The 27,275-nt window shown below is 34.5% G+C and overlaps 1 protein-coding gene across 1 annotated transcript; it reads left to right on the top strand.

Moving 5' to 3' along the window:
- Positions 1–8,005: 8,005 nt before the first annotated feature.
- Positions 8,006–25,466, top strand: LOC142356093 (muscarinic acetylcholine receptor M4-like; the record flags this gene model as incomplete). The annotated part of the gene is made up of 5 exons (XM_075408063.1): positions 8,006–8,307; positions 11,943–12,089; positions 12,635–13,414; positions 16,295–16,324; positions 25,238–25,466. Coding segments are annotated over exons 1-5 (1,414 nt in total), but the record flags the coding sequence as incomplete, so codon positions are not given.
- Between the last annotated feature and the right edge of the window lie 1,809 nt (positions 25,467–27,275).

Raw genomic sequence — 27,275 nt, 5'->3', positions numbered from 1 at the left:
GGTGAATTTAGCCTGGTAATACTCAATGTGCTCAATTTATTGATGGTGTGGATAAATTGCACATAAAGAAGCTTAAGATAAACTTGACTTGCTATGTTTCAGAACTGAGTTTGAGTTGTACTATTGCTTTGTGCTGGTTAAGCACTGAAAAGCTCCTAAACTCGACTCCGGGTTGTCTTTTTTTGATGAGAATTTATTTTTTATGATAATGTCACTTTAGACATTAATACAAGATAACATAATGTGGGTCATGGTGGTTTCAATCGTTTTCAAGCATTACAAGACACGGTGTATTCAAGTTTTTTTGTTGTTTGTTTTTTTTCAAAATGGGGTTTCCAAATGCTGAAACTGCACCATGGTTTTTCTTTAATTCAAACTTAAACAATTTATTTTCATTTTAAAGAAGCTCTGGAGGGACCACATTTTCTTCGAGGATGTAGATACATCTAAGGTTGTTTGAAATTTATTAGAGATCATAAAATTTCTTGTATGAAACTTCTCGAAATGAACAATTTTCCGACTTATTAGTTTTGTTAAGTTTTTACAATCTATCCAATTCAAGACATTTTTTTCGGTTAATAATATTACGTTTGCGCACTTTTGATCTGAAAACCGGAAAAGATTCGAAAATTTGAGAAAGCATTGAACTAAATTCTGTATTTCACAAATACCCATCATCAGAGTGTAATTCAACAGAATTTGACAAAGAAAAGTTTTTAGTTTATTCGTGCGTGTTGAGTGTGTGTGGTGCACATGTTTTGAGAAAAGCTGCTGTTTTGACCATTTCTGCCTGGTCAACAACAACGAATACTTCGACGCACAATTTAAATCACAATCGTGTCGAATTAAACAGTGCCGCAAAAAGTGGTCCGTTCAATTCAACCATAATTGACAGCCCGAATAATTAAATTTCCGTTACTATGTTTTCAACAATTCCTTACAACACAATTTGTTCTCAGTTACCTCAAAACCACAAAAAAACATAAATGAAATGCTTGCAATCATTTTGCACATTGTTAGAAAAAATGTGCAAATTTTTAACCACTTTTTTAACCTTATTTTTGCATTAAATAACAATTTTTTCTTTAATGTGCCAATTATCCGTGAAAATGTTTGTTTCTTAAGCTCACGGGTGGTCTCATTTTAATTTGGGCTCATTTTCATTGTGCGACTTTAACGGACAAATGTAGCGCGTTCCCAAAATCATCTAAAACTGGGCGAAAACTTTTTCGGAAATCTTTCTCAAGCAACTGTTATATTTAGAGCGCACTAAACACATTCCTGTTTGTATTATAGTAAATTTGACAGCTGAATTTGGAATGGAATTTTGGTGGCTAAATTTTGGTATAAACTCTTCTTCAGTATTTCGGTATATTTACTCAAAGGCCCCGATCTAGGGCAGCATTAACTCTGTTATTCTTAGTCCAAACGGTTCAATTTTCTGTTCCGTTAGTTGTAACGTTTGTTTAGAAGTTTATTTAAAGTAGGAATCAAAGAGAAATTATATCGACTGAATAAATGTTAGTTTAACTGTTGACGGCTACAAGGTTGTAAATTTTACAATTCCTGTTCAAATTTGAAACGAGCCAAAATTTGAACTTTTCCAATTTTTGCATATGAATGCTCAGGTAAGACAATTTACCACACTAGATTGGATTTTTAACCTGAATTTAGTTTCCTATTATGGCAAGATTAACAGAGCGATGCATGCAAAACAATAAAAAACAGAATTTTTTGAACCGCTAACTGTAATTTGTCAAAAGCGGTGTAGCCATCGAAAACTTTCGAAATCTGATTAGCAATAGTTCTAAAACCGATTAAATAATTTTGTAAATTATCTCCAAATAAATTTCAGCGCATTCAATTTCGGAAGTTGCGTTTTTAAAAAAAGAATAGTTTTTTTGCATAGTTTTTTTGACACCGATATTGCTTTCCAAAAGTAAAGGCTTGCTAAAAAATGCCACGAACATGTATAAAGGTTTCACTAAACGTTTGTGTGAATTAAATATTTGCGTAAAATAAATATTTAGGTGAACTAAATGTTTGAGTAAAGTTTTGCCGCCCACGATTTGTGAAATTCTAAACACTCTCCAAATTTTGAATATTTGTTTTAATTGTCAGAGACATTGGTCAGCAAGACAGCTGGCAAATTTTTTTATCTTAGAACTTTTCAAAACAAAAAAGGCGTAACTGCAATTGAAAAAGTGTTTTTGTACACCGCACTTAAGCATATTTATAACGTTATCTTTGATAATTGATCATTGTTTACTAAATCTCTTCTTCGTAAAATGAACATCACTCATCGATACTTTTCGTCAAAACCGCGAATAGTGCAACATGCAGCGAAAAATAAACAAATTCTTTTTAATTTTGATAGTGTATTAAAATTTAAACATAAAATGGGTATGTCTTGGTTGTTGTTTTTAGTATTATAGAATTTGAACTTATTCCTATTTTGTGTTGATCTGTTTGCTTTACAAAAAATTCTAATTCTTCAACGTGAAGTAAGTAAATCAATTTGAATCTGGTACGTCTAAATAGCCGTATTGAAATTTTCATTCATTTTTGTGAGAGAAAAAGTGCGATTTGATTAGTTTCGTACATTAATTGCTTTGTTTTTCGTGATTTTTGTACACACATTATTTACGTGTTCTCTACTGCTTTTTGTCGACAAATGTGTAGTATTTGTCATTTCCTCTGGTTGAATGTTCAGCATTCTTATTGTCAATTTCTGTGTATTTCAAAATATTTTTTTATAGAAAAATAGATTGCTGACATCAATTTTTTCCATGAATTTATAGCGTTACATTTTGCAAAACTCCTCTAGATTTTACAAGATAGATTTTGTAAAACGTACAATAGATTTTACAATTCCTCTCAAAAAATACAAAACAACCTATTAGTATTAACTATATGTCTGAAATTGCAATTAAGGAAAAGCTTAATAAAATCTAGGCAATAACCCGTCAATTAGGCGAATTTTGAACACTTTACGTAAACCTTTAAAAAGAGTATCAAATTGGTTTTGCAGACTATTTTTCGCTTGACCGCGGTATTGAGTGTGGCTTCTCTAAAAAATCTATGTTAGTGTTTCAGAAGTTTCCTCACAATTAAACAAATTTAATTTACTCTTATGATGCATGCTAAAAGTGTGACAGCTGAGTTCCATTTGATTTTTTTATATGGATAACAGTCAAACTATTATCATTATAGGCTTGTTTTTTGCTTAAAATGTTTAAATGTATATTTTTTTGAATAAAACCCTTTTTTTAAAAAATCATTATTAAACCAGATACTCCCTAAATTTTGGATATGAGATTAATACAAATGTTCAAATGATCATACAAATATTTTAACTTGAGTTACAAGGGCTCAATTTTGTTAGAATGAACTTCAGGTGAAAAATGTGTTAAAAATCAACTAGCGAATGCCAGAGCTTAAATAAACTTTTTCGCACATATTTTTAATGATTTATTCAGGTATGGTTGAAGAAAAAATCATTTTCACAGCTAAAAGCTTTATTAGAATGACTTTGTATGATAATTTTGTTATGAAGAGGCCGTCAGTTTATGAGAATTTCTGAAAGCAAAGTTTCATGGAACGCTTTGAATCAAGCAGAGCTTCAGATCTAAACGACAATTTTTGTTGCTTGAAACACAGAAACTTAAATTTCATTTTTTGTAGCATTTTAAACTTATTGCTTTTTTTAAATATGCTGATAGATGCAGTACTATTAGTAACTTTTAAAGCTTGTTACGAAAGTTTTGGTTAAACTAATACAAAAAATTTCTTTTTTACATTATTAGAGTACGATATTAAAAAATGCCTGAAAATGTTAACCACCGCTACCACCAATTTGTTGTCACGAAGTATAAAAATTAACCACATCTCTAAGACGCAAAATATTCTTCGACTAGGAGTTGTATAACGCAAAACCTTAGAAGTAGAGTCTAAATATGCAGTTTTCAGCCGTTTCTGTTTATAAGCAGACTTTTTTACGGGTGAGATGCAATATTGAGAACATGCAGAGGGAGGTTATAAATGTACAAAAGATAGACACGTTGTTCAAGATGAAACAGTTGAATGAACGTAGAACTAACTGATAGAAAGAAAAAGTCAATCTAAAAAGACTCTTAACACTAAAACATCTCAACAGCAAGATAAATTACGGGGATATTTAATTTGCCCTGGAATTAATCGTTTTTTCTTACTAACTTATAACAATCAGTTATCAATAAAAAGTGATTGTCCGGAAATTAATATCCGATCGATTTCAGGACAAGCAGGTTATAAACAGATTGTTGTAACAACATTTTGTTATCCGATATCATCTTTTTGTTTATAATATGATAAGTCTATTTTAGGCCGGATTTTTTTTTCTGATTAGGTTCTAAGTATCCTAGGATTAGGTTGTCGTTTAAACTGAAATGGGATTAGCTCCAGACAACTTTAATTAAACTTGTAATTTTAGTACTTAGCTGTACATAATATCTCACAATCAAATGGATATATACTTCGAATTCACTATACTATATCAGTACTTCTCGAAATCCAGAACTTTTCGAGCCAGTTACGAAAATTTTGGTTAAACTAATGGAAAAGAATTTTTTAAACATTATTAAAACCCTGAAATTGTTAACCACCGCTACCACCATTTTGTTGTCATGAGCTATAAAATTTAATCACTTCTCTAAGAGGCAAAATATTCTTTGACTACAATTTGTATAACGCAAAACCTTAGACGTAGAGTCCGAATATCCAGTTTTTTGCCGTTTTATAAGCAGACCTTTTTACGACTGAGATGCAAAGTTGAGACCGCAGAGGGAGGTGATAAATGTACAAAAGATAGACATGTTCTAGATGAAGCTGTTGAATGAACGCAAAACTTTCTGATAGATAGAAAAAGTCAGGTTTTGAATCTAGAAAGACTCTTAACACTAAAACATCTCAACAGCATAAAAATTTCCGGGGATATTTAATTTGTGCACTATTTTGAATACTGAGGAATGAGAAACACAATATCTTTTCTCTGACATTTTTCCAAAAATAGAAAGTTGAGTGATTTCTTCAGTGTTTTCTCTTTTCTTGATAACGATGTTAAACCTTCGGAAACGTGTCATAAACGTTTAACTAAAACTTTCAAATTAACACTTTCAACTGTTTATGGTTATTCAAGAAATTGCGCTGGCAGTCACTGGGCAATTCCTATTAGATTTTCAATTCAAATCTTGATGAATTAAACGCTGTTTTTTGTCCTCCTCAACTCCATGGGTTGTATCTTCTTGTCGTGTTATTCGCCGAAAATTTTCACTTGATAATAATCGATTAAGTTTTTTAGAATCGTTTTTAAATTGCGCAACCATAAATTGTTTTAGATAAAAAAAATTAATGGCATAATCATACATCATAGAGCATGTTCTGATTATAATTCGCGAAGGTTATTGCCATCTTAGCAGTACATTAAATTTCTTGAAGATTAGATATCAGTCTAAAAATAAACCAATTGTTCCAATTCTAATAATAATCAGGTAGTAATAAAAAGTAATTGTCCGGAATTTAATATCCGATCTATTTCAGGACAAGCAGGTTATAAACAGATTGTTGAACATAATTTTGCTATCCGATAATATCTTTTTGTTTATAATCTGGGAAGGCTATTTTCGGCAGGATTATTTTTCTGATTCGGTTCAAAGTATCCTAGGATTAAGTTGTCGTTTAAACTGAAATGTGATTAGCTCCAGACAAATTTAATTAAATTTTTAATTATAGTACTTAGCTGTACATAATATAGCGTAATTAAATGGATATAGACTTTGAATTCAGTATACTATTTCAGTACTTCCCTTTTGGCCAGCTAGTCTCGTTATATTGTCATCATATCCGCTTAAGTTTCCGTACAAGCGTAATTTCAGAAGCATCTTTAAAAAACCCACCTATTTTTTATTTAATTCAATACAAAACTCGAAGAGTTGCCACGTTTTTTAAAAAAAAATTGTCTGTATATGGTCTGTAAGAAAGTGTATATAGTCTTTAGCAAGTCGATGCGTGAACTAAATTTATTTCAAAATTGTCAGCCGGAACGCCATCAAAAACCCGGACGAACAATCGTAATAAGGAAACACGTCACTTGTTAAAGGCAATAGGCCAATGGGGGAATAAACAAGATTTAATAAACAAGGTAGATAGCCAATTATTACAAATATTATATCTAACAAAGCTCCTCTTCACCTTTTGCTTCGGCCTTTGTTCACGCTTCATTGATTTGGTTCAGCAACCTTTTGTTCGTACTTTATTTGCGCACCTGAGGGAAATCCAGGAATTAATTTGTGAAGAATTATCTTACAAGTATGCGATCCAATTGACCGAATTCGATAATAATTCACCCATTTCACCCCGTTTTGTAGTTGCCCGCCGCCACTCTACAGAGACCACAACAAACCCAACCTACACATTCCCTTATTTAAGCCCCCACCCTTAACCCACACCTCGACCCTCTGTTTCCTACCTGCGCACGTGAACAGGGTTTATTCATGTTCGCGCCCACCTTTCCACTTTTCCCGGTAAAAATAACCCACAAGCCAGATTTTCCCAGAACTGCGGGACGTTAATCAGCAATTGATTTCTTAAATTTCCACATTTTCCTTATTCTCAATTTATGTTTGAGAGGAACTATTTCAGAGCTTATGGGGAGTGGCTGAAATATTTTTAGGTCAAAATTTACGACATAAAATTTGCGACTTGTTTTTCATTTTTTACAATATCGAAAACAATTATTACCGTATGCTTTGATAGGTTTATATTTGGTCAATTGTATTAAATTGGGTATAAAATAGCCAGTATTTGACTTGCATTTATGAATGCCAGATTTTGTTATGAATTATTAACAGCTGCATATGTTACCGATATGTCACAGTCATAAATTTTGCCTTTTAGGGCGTCTCCTACGTGTCAAATAATAAATTAAAATTTAAACCAGTTCAATTTATGACTAAACACTTAACCGGATTTCTACCAATATGCGAATGACTTCATTCTTACGCTTTTCAAAAGTTTTCTTGAAACTCGAACAACTAAATTTTGAAAATTCTATAAATTTTCAATTCACACGTAAATCCAATTGATCAATTTTATTTTTATTTGCATTTCTAAAATCATATAACACAAAAAGCTTCGCTAGTGTTTTAACCATTTGACAGATTTCTTTCTTATGCTGCAAAATTTCCACTTTTTCCACTGCTGCAATATTTGTCGCAAAATTGATCTCGGATGTTATTATATCCGGTTTAGACAACAGAAGTTTGTTTTCAATTAACCCCTATCGGACTATTGTATTTTACTGTCAAAATAAAGACTTTCCTGAACAAATTTGAATGATATTTGTTCAGTTTAACGAGTTTTATTGATCAGTTTTGGGAACTGAACCACAGTTGTGTATGATATCGATATCAGTTCAATTTTAGGTTTCAAATAGGTTTGCATGAAATATGGCGCCAGAGTAAAAAAAAATGGAAAATACGTTATAAGGAAGTGAACTTTTGAGGTTCATAACTTGCGTATTTTATTGACTAAATTAGTATATGCTGATTACTTAGTGACAAATCAACTTTGCGAGTTTTTCTAATTACTTTGTTACCTGCAATTGGTTTCAAGGCTTTTAATATTGATTATCTCTAACTTGATTATATGTCAATTAATTTAATTTAGTTCACTGACTTTTTAATAACTTATCTTCATTTCTTAATTTTATTGGTTTGTTATTCTTAGACTTGACTGGACTTTTTACTGACATTTATTATACGTTGTTCAGTTATTGTCCTTAAAGTTTACCTAACCTTTGAATTTCTGTAAAACTTTGTTAAAATCATCTGACACATTTCAAAATTATTAATGTTTTACTTTATTCCTCGAAAAATCTCTGTTTTGAACTCTTGACATTTTATATTTATTACCATTTTGTTTAATACTTCACTAAAAATACACAGGACATCTTGTGATTTATATTCAATAAAAGCGCGATATAAATTTGAATTAACAAATTTTATTGTTGCATAGAATGAATTTGAGAAATTTATAACAGTAATGGCGTTCTATAACTCATCTCAGTCAAACAGTGACGCTTTTAATGGTTATTCTGATAATGATGGTGTTGGTAGTAGTGGTGATGATATAACTGTTGATAGTACTGAGTCGGTAGTACCGTTTGAAGGATTCTTTTTCATGGGTTTAGACTGGTCCATAATGCTGTTCGTCCTTCTCATTGTCATATCAGCTGTCACCACCATTGGAAATGGACTCGTCCTATTTGTGGTAAGTTCTCTATTTACCTAAATTCTACTTCATTTGTGGGTGCTCTTACATTTTAGCCCCCCTCCGCCCCGCCGATAGAACCTCTACCCCGCAATTACAGTAAATATACGCAACTCTAGGAACTCTGGCAAGTCTAGGTCACTTGTTCTACCCGAGAATTGGGAAAAATTCAGGTGCCATAAAACTCAATACCTTTCTAATGATATAGTGACAAGTACAATCATTAAATGGCATAGCGATGTTGGAAATTTTGATTCTTATACAAAACCAAAAAGTCACTGATGAGATTTTTTCCGTTTATTTTATACGGCCATGTCTAATCTTTCTTTCTCAAGCGTGAACTAGATTCTGAATTATAAATTGGCTGTTTTAATTTTCTATTGATTTGAGTTTCTCGATATTTGAGTTTTTCGTGTCCGGACAAAACAGTCCCAGACAAAAAAGTCCTAAATTGTAAAATAGACCCAAACAAATTGGTCCCAGACAAAACAGGCCCAAATACAGACAAAACAGTCCCAGATAAAATAGTCTCTAAATTTTACAGATTAAAACTCAACGCACAAATTAAAAAAAGTTAATCCGACAATTAAGCTAAACTGAATCAAGTTATCAAAGTATTAAAAGTGGACGCAAAACTAGCTGTTAAACTCAATGAAAGGTTTTGTTTTAAATGGGAAGCATATAAAACACTGCCTTACGATGTTTGGCGTCATAATTTTGACGCTAATCATGAATAAGGAATTCAGACAAACAAAAAATCGGAATTGCTCGTCTTTGAAGGCTATGCCTATATAGGGCACAGACAACTTAAAGATTGCGCATCTTCTTGGCGCTGCTGTATTGCGAAATGCAATGGTGGAATCAGACTATGCATTGAAGAAATTTAAGTTATAACAGTTCATAGCCATTTACCTGATCCAGCAGAAATTGAAAAGAGAAAATTCTGCTCGGCGTTGAAAGACAGAGAAGCAATGGCTGACGAGACTCCCCGCCAAACAAAATTTGCTGCCCAAAAACACATCAACAGAGAAACAGCAGCCACAACATACAACTCAAAGCAAAGGACAGTTAACAGCACGCGCCAATAAAATCGTCCACAAATGAATGAGCCCTCAATGCTGAAACGATTTTAGATTCCCGAGTTTTTCACAAATGGCACATAGTGGCGATAAACTCTTTTATTACGATTCAGTGCCCCAAGATGTAAAAAGAGCTATTATTTTTGCTACTCGTCCCGCCATTTAATTGCTCGAGCAATTAGACGGCTGGTTCTGCGATGGGACATTTTCAACAGCTCCAAGCGTCTTCTATCAGGTCTACACAATTCACACTTGGGTTGACGGCGTCTTATGCTCTTGGCTCTCGCATATGCTCTTCTTCCTGGTAAAAAAAGAAGAGAGCTGTCGAAAACTCTTCTGTTCCCTTCCGGGATCATCAACAAATCGAGTAACATTCGATTTCGAAATTGCAGTCCGGAACGCATTCCTTCAGCGGAATGAAAACATTTAAAATTCAATTTTGTTTCTTTGAACTTGGTCACAACCTGTGGAGAGAAGTGCAGTCAGCCGGCAAAGCATCGGAATAAAACAATGACTTGGAGTTCCAAGAGCATATAAGAGTGATGCTTTGCACAAATTTCTTGCCAGTCAAAGATTTCATTACTGCATTTGAAGAATTACAGTCAACTTGCCCAGAGGACTGTGAGCCAATTTGCAACTGCTTTGAAGACAATTAAATCGGCCGAAACAACTCTACTAGACAGATACAGAAACCGCAATTTGCAATTGAACGATGAATTGCTGCGAGCGCATAAAGAAGGGCTACGACAGAACAAACTACTCCGTCGAAGGCTGGAACAGTAATTTTGTAAAATTGGTTAACAGAAAACATCCTTCACTTCCCAAACTGATTGAGAAATTCAGGGACGTACGAAGAACAAAAAAAAACTCAGAGACAATGGTGGAGAAGATAACAGGAGGCCAGCAATTAAAGAGGCCAAAGAAAGCAATAACGCAAAAATTGATGCAATTTTAAAAGAACTTGTTCAAAAGTGTCAGCATCAGAATATCATTGATTTCTGGAGAGGCAGCAGTTATAATTTTAAGCTCTAACAGGTGTTGATTTTGTTATTGTGATCCTTTATTTTCTGTAATTCAATCCATTCATTTTCGATCAAAATTTCTTAAGTTCAAAAATAACGCTAGAAGCGATCTGGATATTGCAAAATGTTTATTATGAGCTTGCTTTTCATATCCCCTTCTCTCACGACAACCCATGGCCGGGTTCTCCGGATTTTAAATCTTTTCCCAGTTTTTCCCTCTTTCTGATCTGATTTATAATCAATTATTGTTTTTTGCGAAAAAATTTAGGACTATTTTGTCTGGGACTGTATTTTCTGGGACTGATTTTTCTGGGACTGTTTTGTCTGGGACTGTTTTGTCTGGGACTGTTTTATCTGGGACTGTTTGTCTGTTCACCGAATTTTTGTTCGTGGCAACCTTATTTTTTCTTTCTACTGTATTTTGAGAGAGCGTTTTTGGACAAAAGCCGGCGATTTCCGACTTGCAAAGTTTCTTTCCAATCAAGAAGAGGCAACTAAACACATCGAACAAGAACATCTAGACGAAATTAGGAACGAAACTAAAGCACTAGAACAGAAATGCAACAAGCTAAATGAGACTTCTTCTTGAATGCCGTTGGAGGTTTTCCAACCGATGCACATATGTCCGCCCAGCGGAAAGTTTTTAGTTTGATTTCAACAATATTTGACCCGTTGGGCCTTCTCGGCGCTTTTAAAATCAGATTGAAGATACTGCTTTAGCAGTTGTGAAAACGCTTTCATTGAAATTATGATCAATTCTTCGTCGAAAACAATCCATTATTAGTCGAAAACCGTACATGCAAAAAAACGAATTTTGTCGTGATTTCTGCAGCGTCATTTCGTCCAATTGAAGCATACATTGTGCAAGTTCAGTTTCTTGCTTCGTCTATAGATACTCATCGAATCGCAATCGCTGACAGTGCAGACCATCTGTGTTTTAAAACTGAATCAGGCTTTTATTAGTTTGCTTTTCTTGATGACTTTTGTGAGTATTTTTGAAAATGCTGAACTGAATGTCTAGAGTTGAGTAACTCTGCTTGAAGTCACTAAGCACTTCTGTCGTTTATCGAGAAGCGTTTATCGAGAATTCGAGGTTATATTCAAAAAAATTCACTAGTTATTTCCTATAAATGAGCGTTTAACTTTAGTTATCTGTTTGGACTTGCTTTTTATGTAGTGTCCAGTTTTGCAAATGATTATAAGGTCTTTTGGCGGATTACAAAGGGATGCCGGAAATCATATATGTGATGCTGCACCGAATAAAAAATAAAAAAAAACACGTAAAGGAGAAAATATTTATGAAAAATAGACGCATGATTCTTGGTAATTATACTAGGTTCATATATAATTTCTTTGGTTTCATACAAGAATAGTACTAAAAAATCAAATATGGACAGTATGAAATCATATATGATCCTTGTATGAAATCAATGAAACTTCAACCCGGGACGGCACCATCTTCAATTAAGGTTAGAATTTATCAAAGTCACGTAATATATATTGAAATCCTCAAGGATATTCTGTCTCTTTTCAGTTGGTGAGGAACAAAAGTCTCCACTCTCCCTCCAACCTGTTTATCGGGAGTCTGGCTTGTGCAGATTTGATCATAGGTCTGTTCGTGATGCCAGTAGCCTCCTACTACTTTGTACTCAATGACAACACCTGGAATCTGGGACTACCTGTAAGTTGCGAAAAATCGTCTCTTGCTTGGAATAATCAAAACTAGCACGAAAACTAAAGTTCCTCTCCCTCGTGAAGAAGCTTTTTGGCGGGGGTCGGGGGTTGCGACCACAAAGAGGCCGAGTGGAGCGCAACCCCCCGCGCACCACAGATAAGCAAGAGACGAAAACTGATTAATTTGCCATTTTCTTTACATTTGTTCTACTTTATTTTAAAACAATCAGAATATTTGACCAAGCAGATTTAAGCATTCAGCTCTGACTCCCATTTTTTTCACAGTCGGCTTTGCGCCCATTTGGCTCTGATTCCTAGCACCCTCGCGAAATGTGAAATAAGATTATGCGAAAATGCCTGAATTGAGCGGTGCAGATTTTACAATGTCATATTCCTATGTTTATTGTCAGAAGTAAAATGTGCCGAAATTGTCAGTAGTTCTCTGTGACGTCATTATGGAGAACTACTCACAGCCCATTTCTGTTTCTATCTTTAACGCCCTTTTATCCCCCAAAAGAAGAATTAAAATATTATATTGGAACTTTCTTCCAGGTGTGCCAACTGTGGTTATCTCTCGACTATTTCGCATCTTGTTCCTCAATCCTGAACCTGGTGGCCATGTCCCTTGACCGTTACTTCTCAATCGCCCACGCACTCAGTTACCGACAGTATCGAAACTACAAAAACTTCCTCATCGTCATAGCCGTAATCTGGATCCTGTCAAGCGTCTACACACCTCCAATCTTGCTGTGGCATCAGGTATTTAACAATGGAATCCGGACCATTCCAGAAGACAAATGCGATGTGGAATTCGCAACTGAGATGGAGTTCAAATTCGTCAGTTTGTTACTCAGTTTCATTGTTCCGTTTTGCACTATGTGTATTGTTTACTTAAGAATATTTATCGTCATTCATCAAAGAACCAAGAAAAGTAGCCAAAGACAGTCCTCGATGATGAGCAGTTTTTCGAAACCAGAAGCCTCCCCGAGCAACCTCGTCACAAAGTCACCTCGGGCGCGACTTTTACCCAAAATCACCCGAGACGCGACCATATACGAAATTGACGAATGTCGTCCTGACGAAGCGTCACAAAAGAAATCCCGGGCCATTTCGTCACCGGAACCGGTAACCCGCAACTCGTGTGTAAAAATCTGCGAAGGCCCCCCAACTACGCTTGTGCCCAATAGCGGGTCGTTTGAGGAGAGTGGGAAACGTTCGACTTCAATGGAAATGGGCAAAAATGGGTTTTCAAAGATCAGCAAAGTGCAGAGACGAATCAGTTCTAATCTAAACATGATCCGAAGAAGAAGATCAGCTGATCAACAGAGAGAGGTTCGTCTAGTTAAGACTGTAATTTTTTAAGGTTACCCAATGAAATGAAACTTGACACACGTTCCTAACTTCTTTCATGATCTTGATTTTCCTGACGCATCTGCACTTCTTTTTTTATCTGAGACCTTGATCCTGATCAGTCAAATATAATAATTCATTATGACGCTTTTCAGCCAATTTTAGTCAATAAAGCGCGATAACTCCTAATCGAAATTCGCAACGATCTAAATTATTGAGATTGAGCGCACCTTAATGATTTCTTATTACGGATTTAAAACTATTTTATGTCCAGGAATTTCAAGTTTCGTTTCATTAGGATAACATCTATTAAGGCTATGGGGTGTTAGTGCAGATTATTTCATCTTAGTGCTTCAAAGTGTTCAAGAACGGATCTAAAGAGTTCGTAATACTTTTGCAACCGCTCTAACAGCTAACACAGTTGTTCTATTAAAAATGTACCTATTTATTATAGAATCAAATAATTTATAGTTAGTGTCATCACATATATTTAATTGAGAAGCTTCGCTTCGCTATTTTCACCCATTCAATTTGATGATCTTGCTATAAAAAAATCATTTGTCAAATGTAAATGTCATTCAAAATTAGTGACGTGTGAAATAATTTCGAATATAAGTAAGGCTTTTGAACTTTGTTTGTTGCTTCTATCAATACAATTCGTCTTTTGGATTGAATGTCAAGTCTTAATCAGTGTTGATTCAGAGAAAGTGCGAATCTTATCGCTTCGATCAAGTCGTTGTTTAGGTTTGTACGTCTTGAGACAAAACAGTCCCGGAAAAATCGGTCCCGAATAGCAAAATATTTCCAAACAAAACATTCCCAGTCAGAAAAGTCCTAAGAAAGCAGACAAAAACAGTCCGAGACGAAATGGTGCCAACTTTTTTCTGAAAATATTTTGCGATTTGAGACCTTTTTGTCTGGGAATATTTTGTCTTTGACTGTTTTGTCCGGACACGTTTGAATCAAGTCTGAAATCATGATAAATTATTGGCCATGATTTGATAAGTCTTCCACAGACATTTAAAAATTAGTTTTTCTATCAAATACAAACTAGTTTTTTCTAAACAGTAAATTTTATACAGTTAGAGAAGATATTCCCCAGCTGAAAATTCTATATCAATAGATAAATATAACTGTGTTGCAATTATTCCGCAAAACTGCAATATTTTACACTTTCTTGAAAATTCTGCCTTATTCGCACTGAAATTCAGTAGGAACTTCTACAGTGCTTGCAAGATATAAACCATTTCTCGACGAATTTTTTATCTTGCACGATATCTGTTCACTTCCATCAACTTTCCAGAAACATTGTTTTGTAAAATTCATACTATTTTGTACTGATAGGCATTGAACTAGATTTGAGAAAAGAAAGACGAAAATAAGAAAATTATAAAAAAAATCAATGCAAAAATCAAAACTTGTTTTAAATGATACCTTACTGACAACACAGACGATCGGAAGCCTAAATGTTTGAATGCATTAATTTATAAGACAAGACAAAACCTTCAGAAAAAATATTATTTGTGCAAAATACTTGTTCAACTTTCTCATTAATTCTCAAATTTTTGCATCATTGTGAGTTTTTACTAACTTGAGTCGCACATTAAATCTCTTTTTATTTGAATTAATTGTCCATAAAACGGTTAGAAGCTGATATTTTTCTTCGCCAACAAACCCTAGAGCAGTTGGTTTTTCGATACCTGTCTCCTGGGGCTCGCGGGGTTTTGTGTTCTCAAAATCCTTCAAATTTTAAAACATTTCTCCTTTCGTGTTACAAATTCGCCTAAATCAAATTGAGTTTTTCTTAAACATTTTTAGAAGAATAGGAGTAATGATTGTGAAGCTGAACTAATTTAACAAAACAGTTTTTTCTTTCAGATCCTTTAACTTTCTTACTGACGACTGTTTGTTCTTACAAATGCTTAAGACTAAGAGCGAGACGTGTTTTTGACAATGAATTTGAGTTCAGAATTGTTACCTTTTTGAAATTTTTAACTTTTGAAAATCTGTTTTGTTAGCTTTGGCATAAAAAGTGCCAGAACTTCCAATTTTTTTTATCATTTTTTGGGGCAAAATGTTACTTGATTCTTTTATATGATTATGTACGGTTCTAATGAAGTATTTAAGAATTATATATCTGGGCTTGAATCAAATTTCGGCCGATACGTGTTTAGTATCGAGTCGAATCTTATCCCAAAGTTATCTTTGTTTGTTGAGTTTTCAAAACGAATGAAAATTAATTTGAAAAACTATAGACTTTGCGGTTTTGGGATAAAACGCTACCAAGAATTGGTCTGATTTCATGTATAACTTCTTTTTAAAATTGAACCATGATGTCCAAATAAAACTCGGGCATTTTCGCGAGTTTTAGTTTTAGAAAATGATGAAATTTTTCGGATATGGCGTTGTTGTCTCCTTCACTGTTAGATTTCCCACTCATTGTTTTTTTTAAAAAAAAACTTATTCGAAAGCTGATCTGCCCAATGTTTGATAGTAATACGCTTTTGTTTTACGACAAACTATTCAATTATGCGAGAAAATTTAACACGGATGTAATTTGCAAAATACGAAGTGCCGTAATTGTGATCAATTTTGAATTTAAATAATGTTTTTTTATTTATATTTTTGATCGAACGAAAAATAATGCCGATAATGTCTTATTTCAGTTCTTATGAACTGAAATAAGACATTATCGGCATTATTTTTCTTATCCGCAAGACATGCTTTTCACTGAAAAAATGCTGTTTAAGACCTGAAATTCGTTCCAGTCAGCCCCACACCCTGTAAAAGCCCCCACCCCTTTATTCAAGCCCCCCCCCCCCACTTCTAATCAGATTGGTTGACTGTGGGTCGCACTTTCAGTTCGCGCAGACACTTGCCAAAATGGGACAGGTAATAATTTGCAAGGATTTAATTACTAAATTTATAACTACTTAAACGCTTGACCAGTTATTTTGGTATTAATTTGTTCGCACTTCATGATATGTTATGTCATTTTACACTAACGAATGAGTGCTGCCAACTTTGTGACCATATTTAGTGATTTTAGCTACGATTATGAAATTCTGTTCCGTATTATGTTGCACATTTACAATGATTTACATTTAACAAAACCATATATGGTAAGATATTACATAATATCTTGTATGCTGTATAATTGACTTAAAGTCACATTTCGTGGAAAATTTCTCTCCACATGAAAAGTTTCGCTCAATTTTGATAATCTGATCTGACTAGAATAACATTGGCTAACTTAGTTTATTCCAACAGAGTTCGTTAAACCACAGTTAAAATCCCAAAATTTTGAGAAGAACCTAAATTCGACGCTTGTATACCCCAACGCAGACATAACCAAATTTAATTTTATGTTAATTTTGAATTAGTGGGCCAAATCTTGTCTGCTGTAGAACGAGTGAGCGAAAATAAGGAAAGATCAAAAGGATTGTAAAGATCAAACAACCCGTATTAAAAACAGTCATTAAGTCATAAACAAAACGCAAAAACCGCCACCCTTGAAAATACTCAAACAGGGTACACTAATCAGCATTAGAGAGCAGAATCGTCAGTTTACCTCAATTGGAGGTAGACAAGAAATAAACAACTATGTACAACTGGGTTTTATTATTAACTTTTAACCCCCCTCCCGTCAAATTTAACCCAATCCACCAAAACTTTACCTAAACACAAGAGCAGAACATGTACAGTTTTTCGTGGAACAGTGAGTTTTGGAGTAAGAGTTGATTTGGGTTCCTCATATCTGAAGAAAAAAATTTGCTCCCTCTAACTTACTGGGCTAAATGTATATCACCGAAAAAATATTTGTGTACAGGATAACGGTGATTGAAGCAGCCATACAAAACAAAAATGCTATAACTTGAAGGTTTTTCTTTACTATAAATCAGACCCGCGAAATGAACTTACTGTACCTTAAACTTAGAGCTGTAGATTTTTAGAGACATTATCCTGCAGAAGAATTTGGAACTAAAATGAGAACAAAGAGAATTTGGTGATGTGTATCAGCAATTATTTTTCTAACCCCTCAAACGGTTAAAAAATCTGCGAAATTTGAAACCATCAATATAAAACTGATTTTATCTTCAGTCAAGTATTTGAAAATATCCAGCGTCTGCTGCAACGAGCGAGCTGGTCATTTTTTTAGCTTAAAGTTCTACCGGCTTTAAAAATAATTGTAGAGACATAACGCGGAAGCAAAGAGGATTAGAGTTGCACCGCAATTTGCGTTCTCAAACTATCGTTTGCTGACAAATTTTCCAATAATACCATTTCGTGGTCTTCAATATTTACCACGCAACAATTGGATTTACAAAGAAAATTTCTTGTAGTTTTAAGAGCGAAAATCCATTTTGTTTTCTCTACAACAGAAAATGACAAAATACGTAATAAAAAAGCTCTTCAAAAAATTCACGCTAATTTTATTTACACATAAGATATGTTTTTTTTTTCAAAATGAAAGCTGTTAATAACTATCAAACAAAAATACAGGATATGGGACAATTTACTCATATAAATTTAAATTCAAAGTGTTAGTGATAGAAGTAAAAGATGTTTTATTGAAGAACGGCTTTCATCGGAAACTTTTTCCTTCTTATTTTCCTGTTTTTCAAAGAAACAATTAAGTATAACAATTTTGATGCAATAGTCAAGACATAGAAAAAATAAAATAAGTCAGCAATGCGAATTAATTAGAGGGAAGAGAACAACCCGAATTATGAAAAAATCTTTTGTTTAAAAGCTGACGAATGCTGCGTTTTCTTTTAGTTTTTGTCCTTCAGCCCGGGTCGAGGAATTCGTCAAAGTTTATGTAAGAAATGCGCTGACAACCGCTGAAAAAATATTTTTCAGCGCGTTAATCTTCCACATTAATCCGCTTAATCTGCTGAATTTTCAGAACTTTCTTACATAATTTCAGCAGTTCTCAGCACAATAAGTGATAATTATGTCAGATCTAACTGCTGAAAATATAATTTTCAGCGGCTGTCAACGCATTTCTTACATTACTTTCAGGACTTAAGATACACAATATCAGCACTTATCTTATGCGTTTTCAACGGTTTCCTTGCACAAGTTGAAACTGTTTGAGTTGTTTTCCCTGCTGTACATTCAGAAAAAGCAACTGTAAAGACTGAAAGGCCTTGCACTAGGGCAGTTCAACTTAAAAACAGTTGGATATCTGCCAAAAGACTTTGTCAAACCTTAAGATAAAGCAGTTATTGCAGCTGAGGTATAAAACCAAACTACTTGATTGAATGAAATCAGGTAGCTTAAGTATAATTATCTTCTTTCCGTTACATATGATGAAAATGTGACGCTTTTCACTCGGTCTGTTTTTCAAAAAAATGAATTTTCATTTTAAAAAAAACCACGCAGAGTTTTGATTGATTAGTGGCTCTTCATAAGTGCAAAAGTTGAAGGAGCCTACATGCTGACTACTTTATAAGCAAAAGTGAACAAACAAATTGCACGTAAAATTATGTAAGAAAGGCGCTGAATCCGCTGAATTTAAAATTTTCACAAGTGCTGAAATTATGTAAGAGAGGCGCTGAATCCACTGAATTTAAAATTTCACAGGTGCTGAAATTATGTTAGAAAGGCGCTGAATCCGCTGAATTTAAAATTTTCACAGGTGCTGAAATTTTGTAAGAAAGGCGCTGAATCCGCTGAATTTAAAATTTCACAGGTGCTGAAATTATGTTAGAAAGGCGCTGAATCCGCTGAATTTAAAATTTTCACAGGTGCTGAAATTTTGTAAGAAAGGCGCTGAATCCGCTGAATTTAAAGTTTTCACAAGTGCTGAAATTATGTAAGAAAGGCGCTGAATCCGCTGAATTTAAAGTTTTCACAATTGCTGAAACTATGTGAGAAAGGTGCTGAATCAAATAATGATTTTAAGCAAGAGATGCGCTGACATGTGCTTAAATATTTTTTTCAGTGTAATCAGCACAAACCTTACATAATTTCAGCACATTCAGCGGATTTTGTACAAAAATATCCGCTTACAGCTGCTGACCCCTCGACCCAGGAGCCTACGGTAACTGGTCTTAAATATTAAAAAAGTAACCCTCAAAGGCAGAATGAGCGTTTATTATGCGAAAAACGACGGTCTAGATTGTTGAACCGAAGATGTTGTTTGTTACCATTATTAAAAAGTTTGAATTCGATATTCTTTTGAATGGACGAGAAAACATAGATACTGTCCAACATTACATATTTTTTGTAATGTAACTAGTCATATGTTTTTTTATTTTTCCGATTTCCATGATGAGCCAAAAAATACTATCAGAGAACTGAATTAAATTTTGAAAAAAATCAAATACTTTTTAAGGCATATCATTATAATGAAAACAAAGTTCCGAAGATTCAATTGAACTTTGCTTGTTGCATATTAAAATGGCAACATGGAGGCTCGGTAATGTGCGTTTGCAATAATTTTGCGGCCCCGCTTATTTACAAGTTTGGCTTAGTTGTATACCTAATGAGATAGAGAGAGATAGAACTTTTTCATAAATTACATATTCGAAAACTTTCAACAATTAAATTCGATCAAAACTAATTGGTGCACGAATTTAAAAAATGTCTCCAACTCAGATCATTTAGTAAAGAGAGTAATATCATATTAGAGGGCGGTTAGACCTGCCCTTATTAAGACCACCAGAAAAAACATGGAACTGGTCTTTGAGATTCCTTAAAAAGGAGACGAAACGAACAAACTCAAAATTGAAAAAATGCGTTTATGTTTTCTTGAAAACAACTAATTTCAAATAAGCAAAACCATTAGACATCAAATGATTTTTATGAGTAGGTTTCTGTTCATGCATACCGCAATGTGATTACTTTGAGACCTGTCTTTATGCAGAATTTGTCGTACGTCCAGAAAAGTTAGATGAAAAATTCAGACAAAAAAGTATTCTATTTAATGTTTCAAGAACAGGGCACTCCAGCCGTTGACAACCAGATTCCTTAAAAAATAAGATATAAGTGACTGGCCTTTCTTCGAACATAATGAGATATGTGAACTCTGAACAATGAGATTTGATAACAAGTATTAAAAAGAAGAACAAATCTAAAATTTAAAAAAAATCTAAAATTGAAACTATTTGTTTTTTTTCGAAAACAATTTCATTTATATAAAAACATTAGCTAGCAACTGAAATCAATAAATAGGTTCGCATCATCTTCAAAAGAAAACCATTGAGATCATTATTCAGAATTTGTCATTCGTCTACAAAAATAACAATAAAAGGACGAAACTCAAAAAGTAAAATGTTTTTTTTTTGCGAAAAAAACGCGTCCAAGCAATTAAAACAAAAAGGAATGCACAAAAACAATAGCTTTAGTCTATTTTGCCTCTCATCAACGCCAATAGTTTGATATGGGACTTGTAGTTAATGTGCCTAGGTAACAAATAGACAAAAATGAACAGCAAAATGCAGATTTTTGAAAAAGAGGTCATGTTAAATTTTAGCTATTTCAACTGAAATAGCTAAAGGGGTTCCTTTAATCTCCACAAGAAACCACTAAGATCTGCAACCATCCAGAATTTATCATTCAACCGCAAAAAACCGACAAACAAAAACAAAAATCAAAATTTGTATTAACCGTTTGCGAAAAACAGGCAATGAGGTCATTAAAACAATACAATGCAAAAGAAACCTTCGTTTTTTTTCTTTTGCTTCGAATTTTTTTTTGAAATTCTCTCGGAAGCTAATTGGATCTTTCATTAGTACGCCTTGATTTGAATTGTTCTTTTCTTCAATTAACGTTAAAAAAATGAAAAAAAAACATTCGAAAATGTTTTAATTAAGGGATCGACTGCTTACATTTCGAACTTTTTGGAATTTAAGAAACAATGATTAGAACAAAACTAGCCTTGCTTTTGCCGTTTCTCTTTTGGGACTAATTTTTTGTTGCGAATAATATGGATATGAACAATTTGATTAAAAAGTTCAATACAAAATCAAAGATAAATGATGCTTTCTGCATAATTATCGAGTTAAGTTAGCAAAACCGGCAAACGTTTTATTCAAGAGCACTATCAAAGGACCCATAATCACCTCTAGGTTGTTTTGAAATTATCTAAGATTGTGTCAGCAGATTTTAGTTGTGTTAGTGCTTTGTTCAAACAAAGTGAGCTAAAAAGCCTATTTCCTACAGTTTGTGACGAATAAAAAAGACTGAAATTATCAAAAATTTCAGTCAGAACTTCGGATCAAACAGTTAAACAACACTTCTATAATTTTAGAGTGAAACCAACAACACTACCGTTAACAAGTTTAACATATTTTAAGCAAAATTGTTCAAATGTACACAAAGTTTTAATCTCGATAACTGTGGAAAGAATGAAATTCAAAAACATGTTTTTAGTTATTTATTCTATGCTGAACAGACTTTCTGATGATGCCACCCTCAGCCCTCTACGATGAATATATTGAGTTGCCAAAATTGACTGAACGAAAAAAAACCCGTTTGAGTATATAGTTCCGGCCCCAATTAAGTAGGTGGGAACAAAAATGGACATAAACAGTGTCATGGATTTTGAGTGTTGAAATTTTGGATGTCAAGTAACTTCGAGGAAACTGTATTTTACGAAAAAATGAGCCTCTTTTTGCAATCTTCTGATATTTATTCTTGTTCAGGCAGATAGCAATGTGAAAGGACTTCTATTTGCAAACTCCAGTTTAGATTAAATTTTGATTGCAAGTATCAAAGAGTTTTGAAAAAATTGTCTCAAAAATTAGTGATAACTTAAAGCTGCTAATTGGAAGTATCTCCAAACCAATTTATGCAAAAAAGTGTTTACGTAATTTTTTACTCAACTTTGAACGTTTCCTCAACCTTGACCTCAAAAAATTTTTTGGTTGATTAAATAAAAATAGTCTCAGAAAGAAAATGATAAAAAAAAGTTCTGCAAACTTTTTTTCCCATTTCTTAAATCAAGATTCATTATGTTCTGTTTTGATTGAACGCCATTTTAGCCATTTCAGTGTTTTAGTTGCATCAATCATTCAAATTTAAACCTCGTTTTTCCTTCCGAAAATGAATATTGAAAAGAAGTCTAAAAAGTTTTTTGAATAAGAATTTTGTGTTGATACCTCTTTTGTATATCAGCGTAGGAGATATCGATAAGTTTAACGAAAAAGTCGGGATAGCATAAATCAGCTAGCCCCGAATTAAATTCGGAGGGTTAGGCCAGTGAGCCAGTGCATTTTTCTGGTACATACAGAGCAGATTTCAAAAATATTTACTTGATTATTCCATAGTGCTGATTCCATTAGCGTCTAAAAGTTTTAAGGCGGCATTGACAATGACATGGAGTTAGCTTGGCGAAAGTATGGGAATCTCTATTCAAATATTGATTAAACGCTCAATAAGCGATTTGGAATTCGGGGTGAACAATCAAATCTAATCCACAAACAGAACCACGATTTTAAATCTAACTAATTTCTGCTCACGAAAAATTCTAAAAATGATATGATGATTAATTATAAACAGGTGCAAGGATCAAGTATGATCTCCTTAGTCATGCAGGGATCGTACTAGCAAACATGATAATATTTAATTATGACATCATATATGATCCTTGCAGGATTACCGGGAAAGGTCAAACCAGGTAGGAATTACCATATGTATTAAAAATTGGAAAATAATCGATTGACAAAAAGAACCAAAAATGATAAACGTAACAATGATAAAAAGGAGTGTGTCTGTGGTCACGGTGTGTGGTGTGTGTTTAGGTGAAATGAAACGTCACATATAAATGAGGAGCAGGTAAACAAAGGAGGACTGATGTACGCCAAAAGCAGCATGAATAAACTAAAATACTGCATGTACAGGGCTGCATATACAGTAACTGTGCTGATAAAAAGTAGTTGGTATGACGACAAAACTTACTTAAACGAAAAATCACAAACAATTCCAACGTTTTACCCAATAAAAGAATCAGTCTGTCTATGGCAGGGACACAAGGCGCGGTTACCGGCTCTTGGGGATTTTGAATTCAATGCTCCCAAAGAAGTCCTCAACGAGATGAATGTTGACTGAACCGACGCTGAATTTGTTCAGAAGATATCAAAAACTTTGAAAGGCGGAGATGAGAAAGGAGTGAATTATGTCTACCCCGTGGATTGGATCAATCCAAAAGGTGAAACACAGAAAGGTAACATCATGATAAATGCTGAAGTTTTATGGGGACTTTGTTCATTGAAACTAGGGAAGCAAATGAAGGAACATGGTTATATTTTAAAGACCCTTTGAAGCAGGAGCAGACCTTGTTATATCAAGGAGACACATTTGAAATAGATTCAGTACAATATCTGTTTGACAAAGACAAAAAACCAAACATCTTAACGATCGTTAAATATTCAGACTCGATAACAGCAAAAATAGTCCGCGCTGGAAACAAAAAGTACTTGACAAGCAAATTAGACAGAAAAAGAAATTTAGTTGTCCAGTTGAAAAACAACACAAAACATATAGACAGTTTTCTGCTTTTTGAAACAAACCACAGAAATTTGTTTTACACAACGAAAAAATTGACGGCCACAGAAAATAATTTTGCAACAACAGGTATATCTGAGACAGATCTCAGGGACATAAAACTCGACCAACTTTTCGTATGGGATTTTAGAGGCATGTTTGAAAACCTGAAACAAATAGAGTTATTAAATTGTCACATAGAAAAACTGCACAGAGCTATGATTCTAACGACATCAATTAATGGAAATTCACACCAAATTTTCTTAAGTCAACAAAACGCTCTGGGTACACACGCAGAAAGAGCGGGAGGAATACTTTATGTCCATAGGTGCGCTAAAGTAATCGTACATGTTGTCGAAAATCAGTTTTGTACTGAGGAAGTACCAGTTAGGGTGTTTTCTGACAATACCTCAGAAGTAAATAGATACATGGACCCCATTTCTAGAGTATTTTATAGAAATTTCACACTGATTAATTGCAACCCCATGTACCCGAACGCTCTTGAATTGCAGAATGGGTCATGGATAACAGATGGGCGAAGGATACAATTAATTGAAAAACCCAATGATATGCCTAACTATAGAGTTAACGTCAATTGGTCAACTTCGGCGCCAATGGAAGGGCTTTTCAATGACAAGGACCTGGAACTTAGCAAAAGGGCCCAAAGGTTAAGGCATTCGAGAAAGACGATAACAGGAAGGGAAGTTTTCCAGGGACAAGGAGGTTTATATGAGCATGAGACGCTAGAGTATTTCAACACGGACTTAAAGTACAATAATCAGTGGCATGAATTGCTGATTTTTGAAAACTTGGGTAATGAAGTGAAACAAATCTGGCATGTGGCCAGGGAAATAACCATCAATTTGATGACTATTTTTATTGGATCTAAAATCAAATTTTGTTTGGTACGCGTGTTTCTCTCAATCGATATGCTACGCAGTGGCACCAATCCTGTAATTGCACTGCAACCCATTAACCCAAGGGGGGAACTAGGTTATTTTCATCATCTAAAACAACGAACAAAGGAGCAAAAATTGACAAGAAAAGGGACAGTTGAACGGTGTGATGGTGAAACAAACATCGTAGTTATAAAAGCAAAAAAGGCAAAATCTGTACCAGATATAGCAGAAATTGAGATTGATACATTAGACTAATTTACGTGTATGATATTTAGGAATGGCAGAACCAAAAGTTGGTGATTATTGCTACTATCTACCCAAGTTGTTCGAGGTCAGGTCGATAGTCAGGCACCAAGTGTATCGGATTGTTGGAGTAACCTCAAACAAAAGGTACGTGGTGCCACTGACGCAGCTGCAACCACCCAATATAGTGGATAGAGCCGCAATTAGCGTTGGGGAGTTAAGTGAGATGCAACACAGAATCGAGGAACAACAAAAGAAGATTGACAAGAGCGAAATGCTGGGAAAAACCGGGGCTCGGCTTGAAGAGGAGCTCCGGCAGTTAAAAGTTGAAAGTCAAAGATTGGGTGATCAATTGCTGGAGACCAAACGGCAACTTCTCAGCGGGAGTCCTGAGGGAGGCAGGTCGAAACATTGAAGAAAGAGTTGGAGGAGGTTGCAAATGTTGCCGAAACAAAAACAAGGGAATGTATCGCTCTGGTGGACGAGCGGGAGTGCTTAGCTCGGGAGTTGGAGAATGCCGAGATAGACAATAGAAAGCTAAGGGGTAGAGTAAAAACAGAGCAAAACCTCAAAGAAGGTCATACAGAGGAGGCTGGAGGCGATCAACGCGCAGAGCCCGTTCAGTCGACTTCCAAACTTTTATGAACTTCTATTCCTGCCACAGGGGGCCACAACCAGTACTATCCAGAAACATTACAAAACGTTGGCAATGCACTGTCATCCGGACAAGGGTGGTCGTGAGGATATGTTCAAAATCATTCTTCAAGCAAAGAAAATTATGGAAGACGAGGAGGCCCGTAATATTTATGACAAGTACGGGATTGAAAAATCACAAGAATATATGAACTCGAAAATGGACATTTGAAACTCTTGCTGTGTGAGTGAGTGGAACACTCACATTTTCTAAGAGGGAGGCAGTATAGTGAAACATATTGTATGACATGCTCATAAATTACATATTAAACGTTTAATTCGAAAATTTGACAAACAAATAGGAGAACAAAAAGAGACGGTTACTAATAGTAAACCGGATTTTAACAATATAGAGAAAGCGTCAAAAATAATGATGGGAGTCATCATGGAGTTTCATCTTGACGGGACACGTCAAGGAATGTTTGTTCATGACGGGATTTGTCAAGCAGGTAAACCTGTTATCTGTTAGTTTAACTAACAGGGACCCGTGCGGTAGAAAATAACTATGAGAAAATCCCATAGAGATTAACGAAATTGGGTAAAAATAACCTAAGATTATTTAACCCTTGATAGGACTGAAACCAAAGAACATATTCAAAACTAAACCGTACTCAATCGAGCTGCCTCTCTTTAATTGCTTTACATTTCTCATCTTCACAAAACTTCTAATATTTACAGGCCATAGTTCTAACTTTGTATTAAACTGATTGTGCATATACATCTGTTCAATTAAATTCAAGTCTGAAACTTGGAAAATGTTCCTCAGTAACTCCGAGGTTTAAAGTGTTTAAGAATAACATCCAACCCAAACCGTAACCGTAAACAGTGCACGGATATTACAGGTCGAAATCCGTCTGCAAACTACCGTAAATTTTGCTTTATGAATTTTCCAATCATTAAAACGAACTGGCGTTTTTAAAGTTCCTAGGGTTTCAATTATATCGTTCGGAAAAGACTTTAATTCGAGAGGTTTTTTCTCCAACCATTGTGATTGTACACAATTAAGCATTATTTCTCTTGCGAGTGACATATTAATATTAGTACACTCACTACCAGAATCGAGAAGCAAATGACAGTCTGTATTTCCAATTGTTATCGGCATAATTTGCAGTGCATTAGGCGGTGTGCTAACGTTTTCTACCGTTGCAACGTATTTATTGTCTGAGGAATCGTAATCGGAGTTGAGTTGTTCATTATAGTTTATATAATTAACGTTTTGATTTTCAGAATTCGTAATTTGTTCTGCAGTTTCAGCAGTTTCTACATTATTAAAACGACTACCTTGTCGAGAATTTCGTGTAGTTTTGAGCTTTTTTCGACATACCTTTGCGAAGTGGTTAGACAAACCGCAATGATTGCATCTCTTACCCAGTGCAGGGCAAACCTAGCGGTGCGTTGTAGTCCAAGCCTGATCACATCATTTACATTGACCAATCGGTGCTCGGTTGACTGTTACCCTGCCTGTTGGATTTCCGTGTGCACTCGCGCCGCGAACTCGATTGTAGGATTGTATT

Source organism: Convolutriloba macropyga, unplaced genomic scaffold (assembly GCF_964194025.1).
Source record: "Convolutriloba macropyga unplaced genomic scaffold, txConMacr16.3 SCAFFOLD_3510, whole genome shotgun sequence".
Taxonomy (NCBI): domain Eukaryota; kingdom Metazoa; phylum Xenacoelomorpha; order Acoela; family Convolutidae; genus Convolutriloba; species Convolutriloba macropyga.
This window is presented reverse-complemented; position numbering and strand designations above follow the sequence as displayed.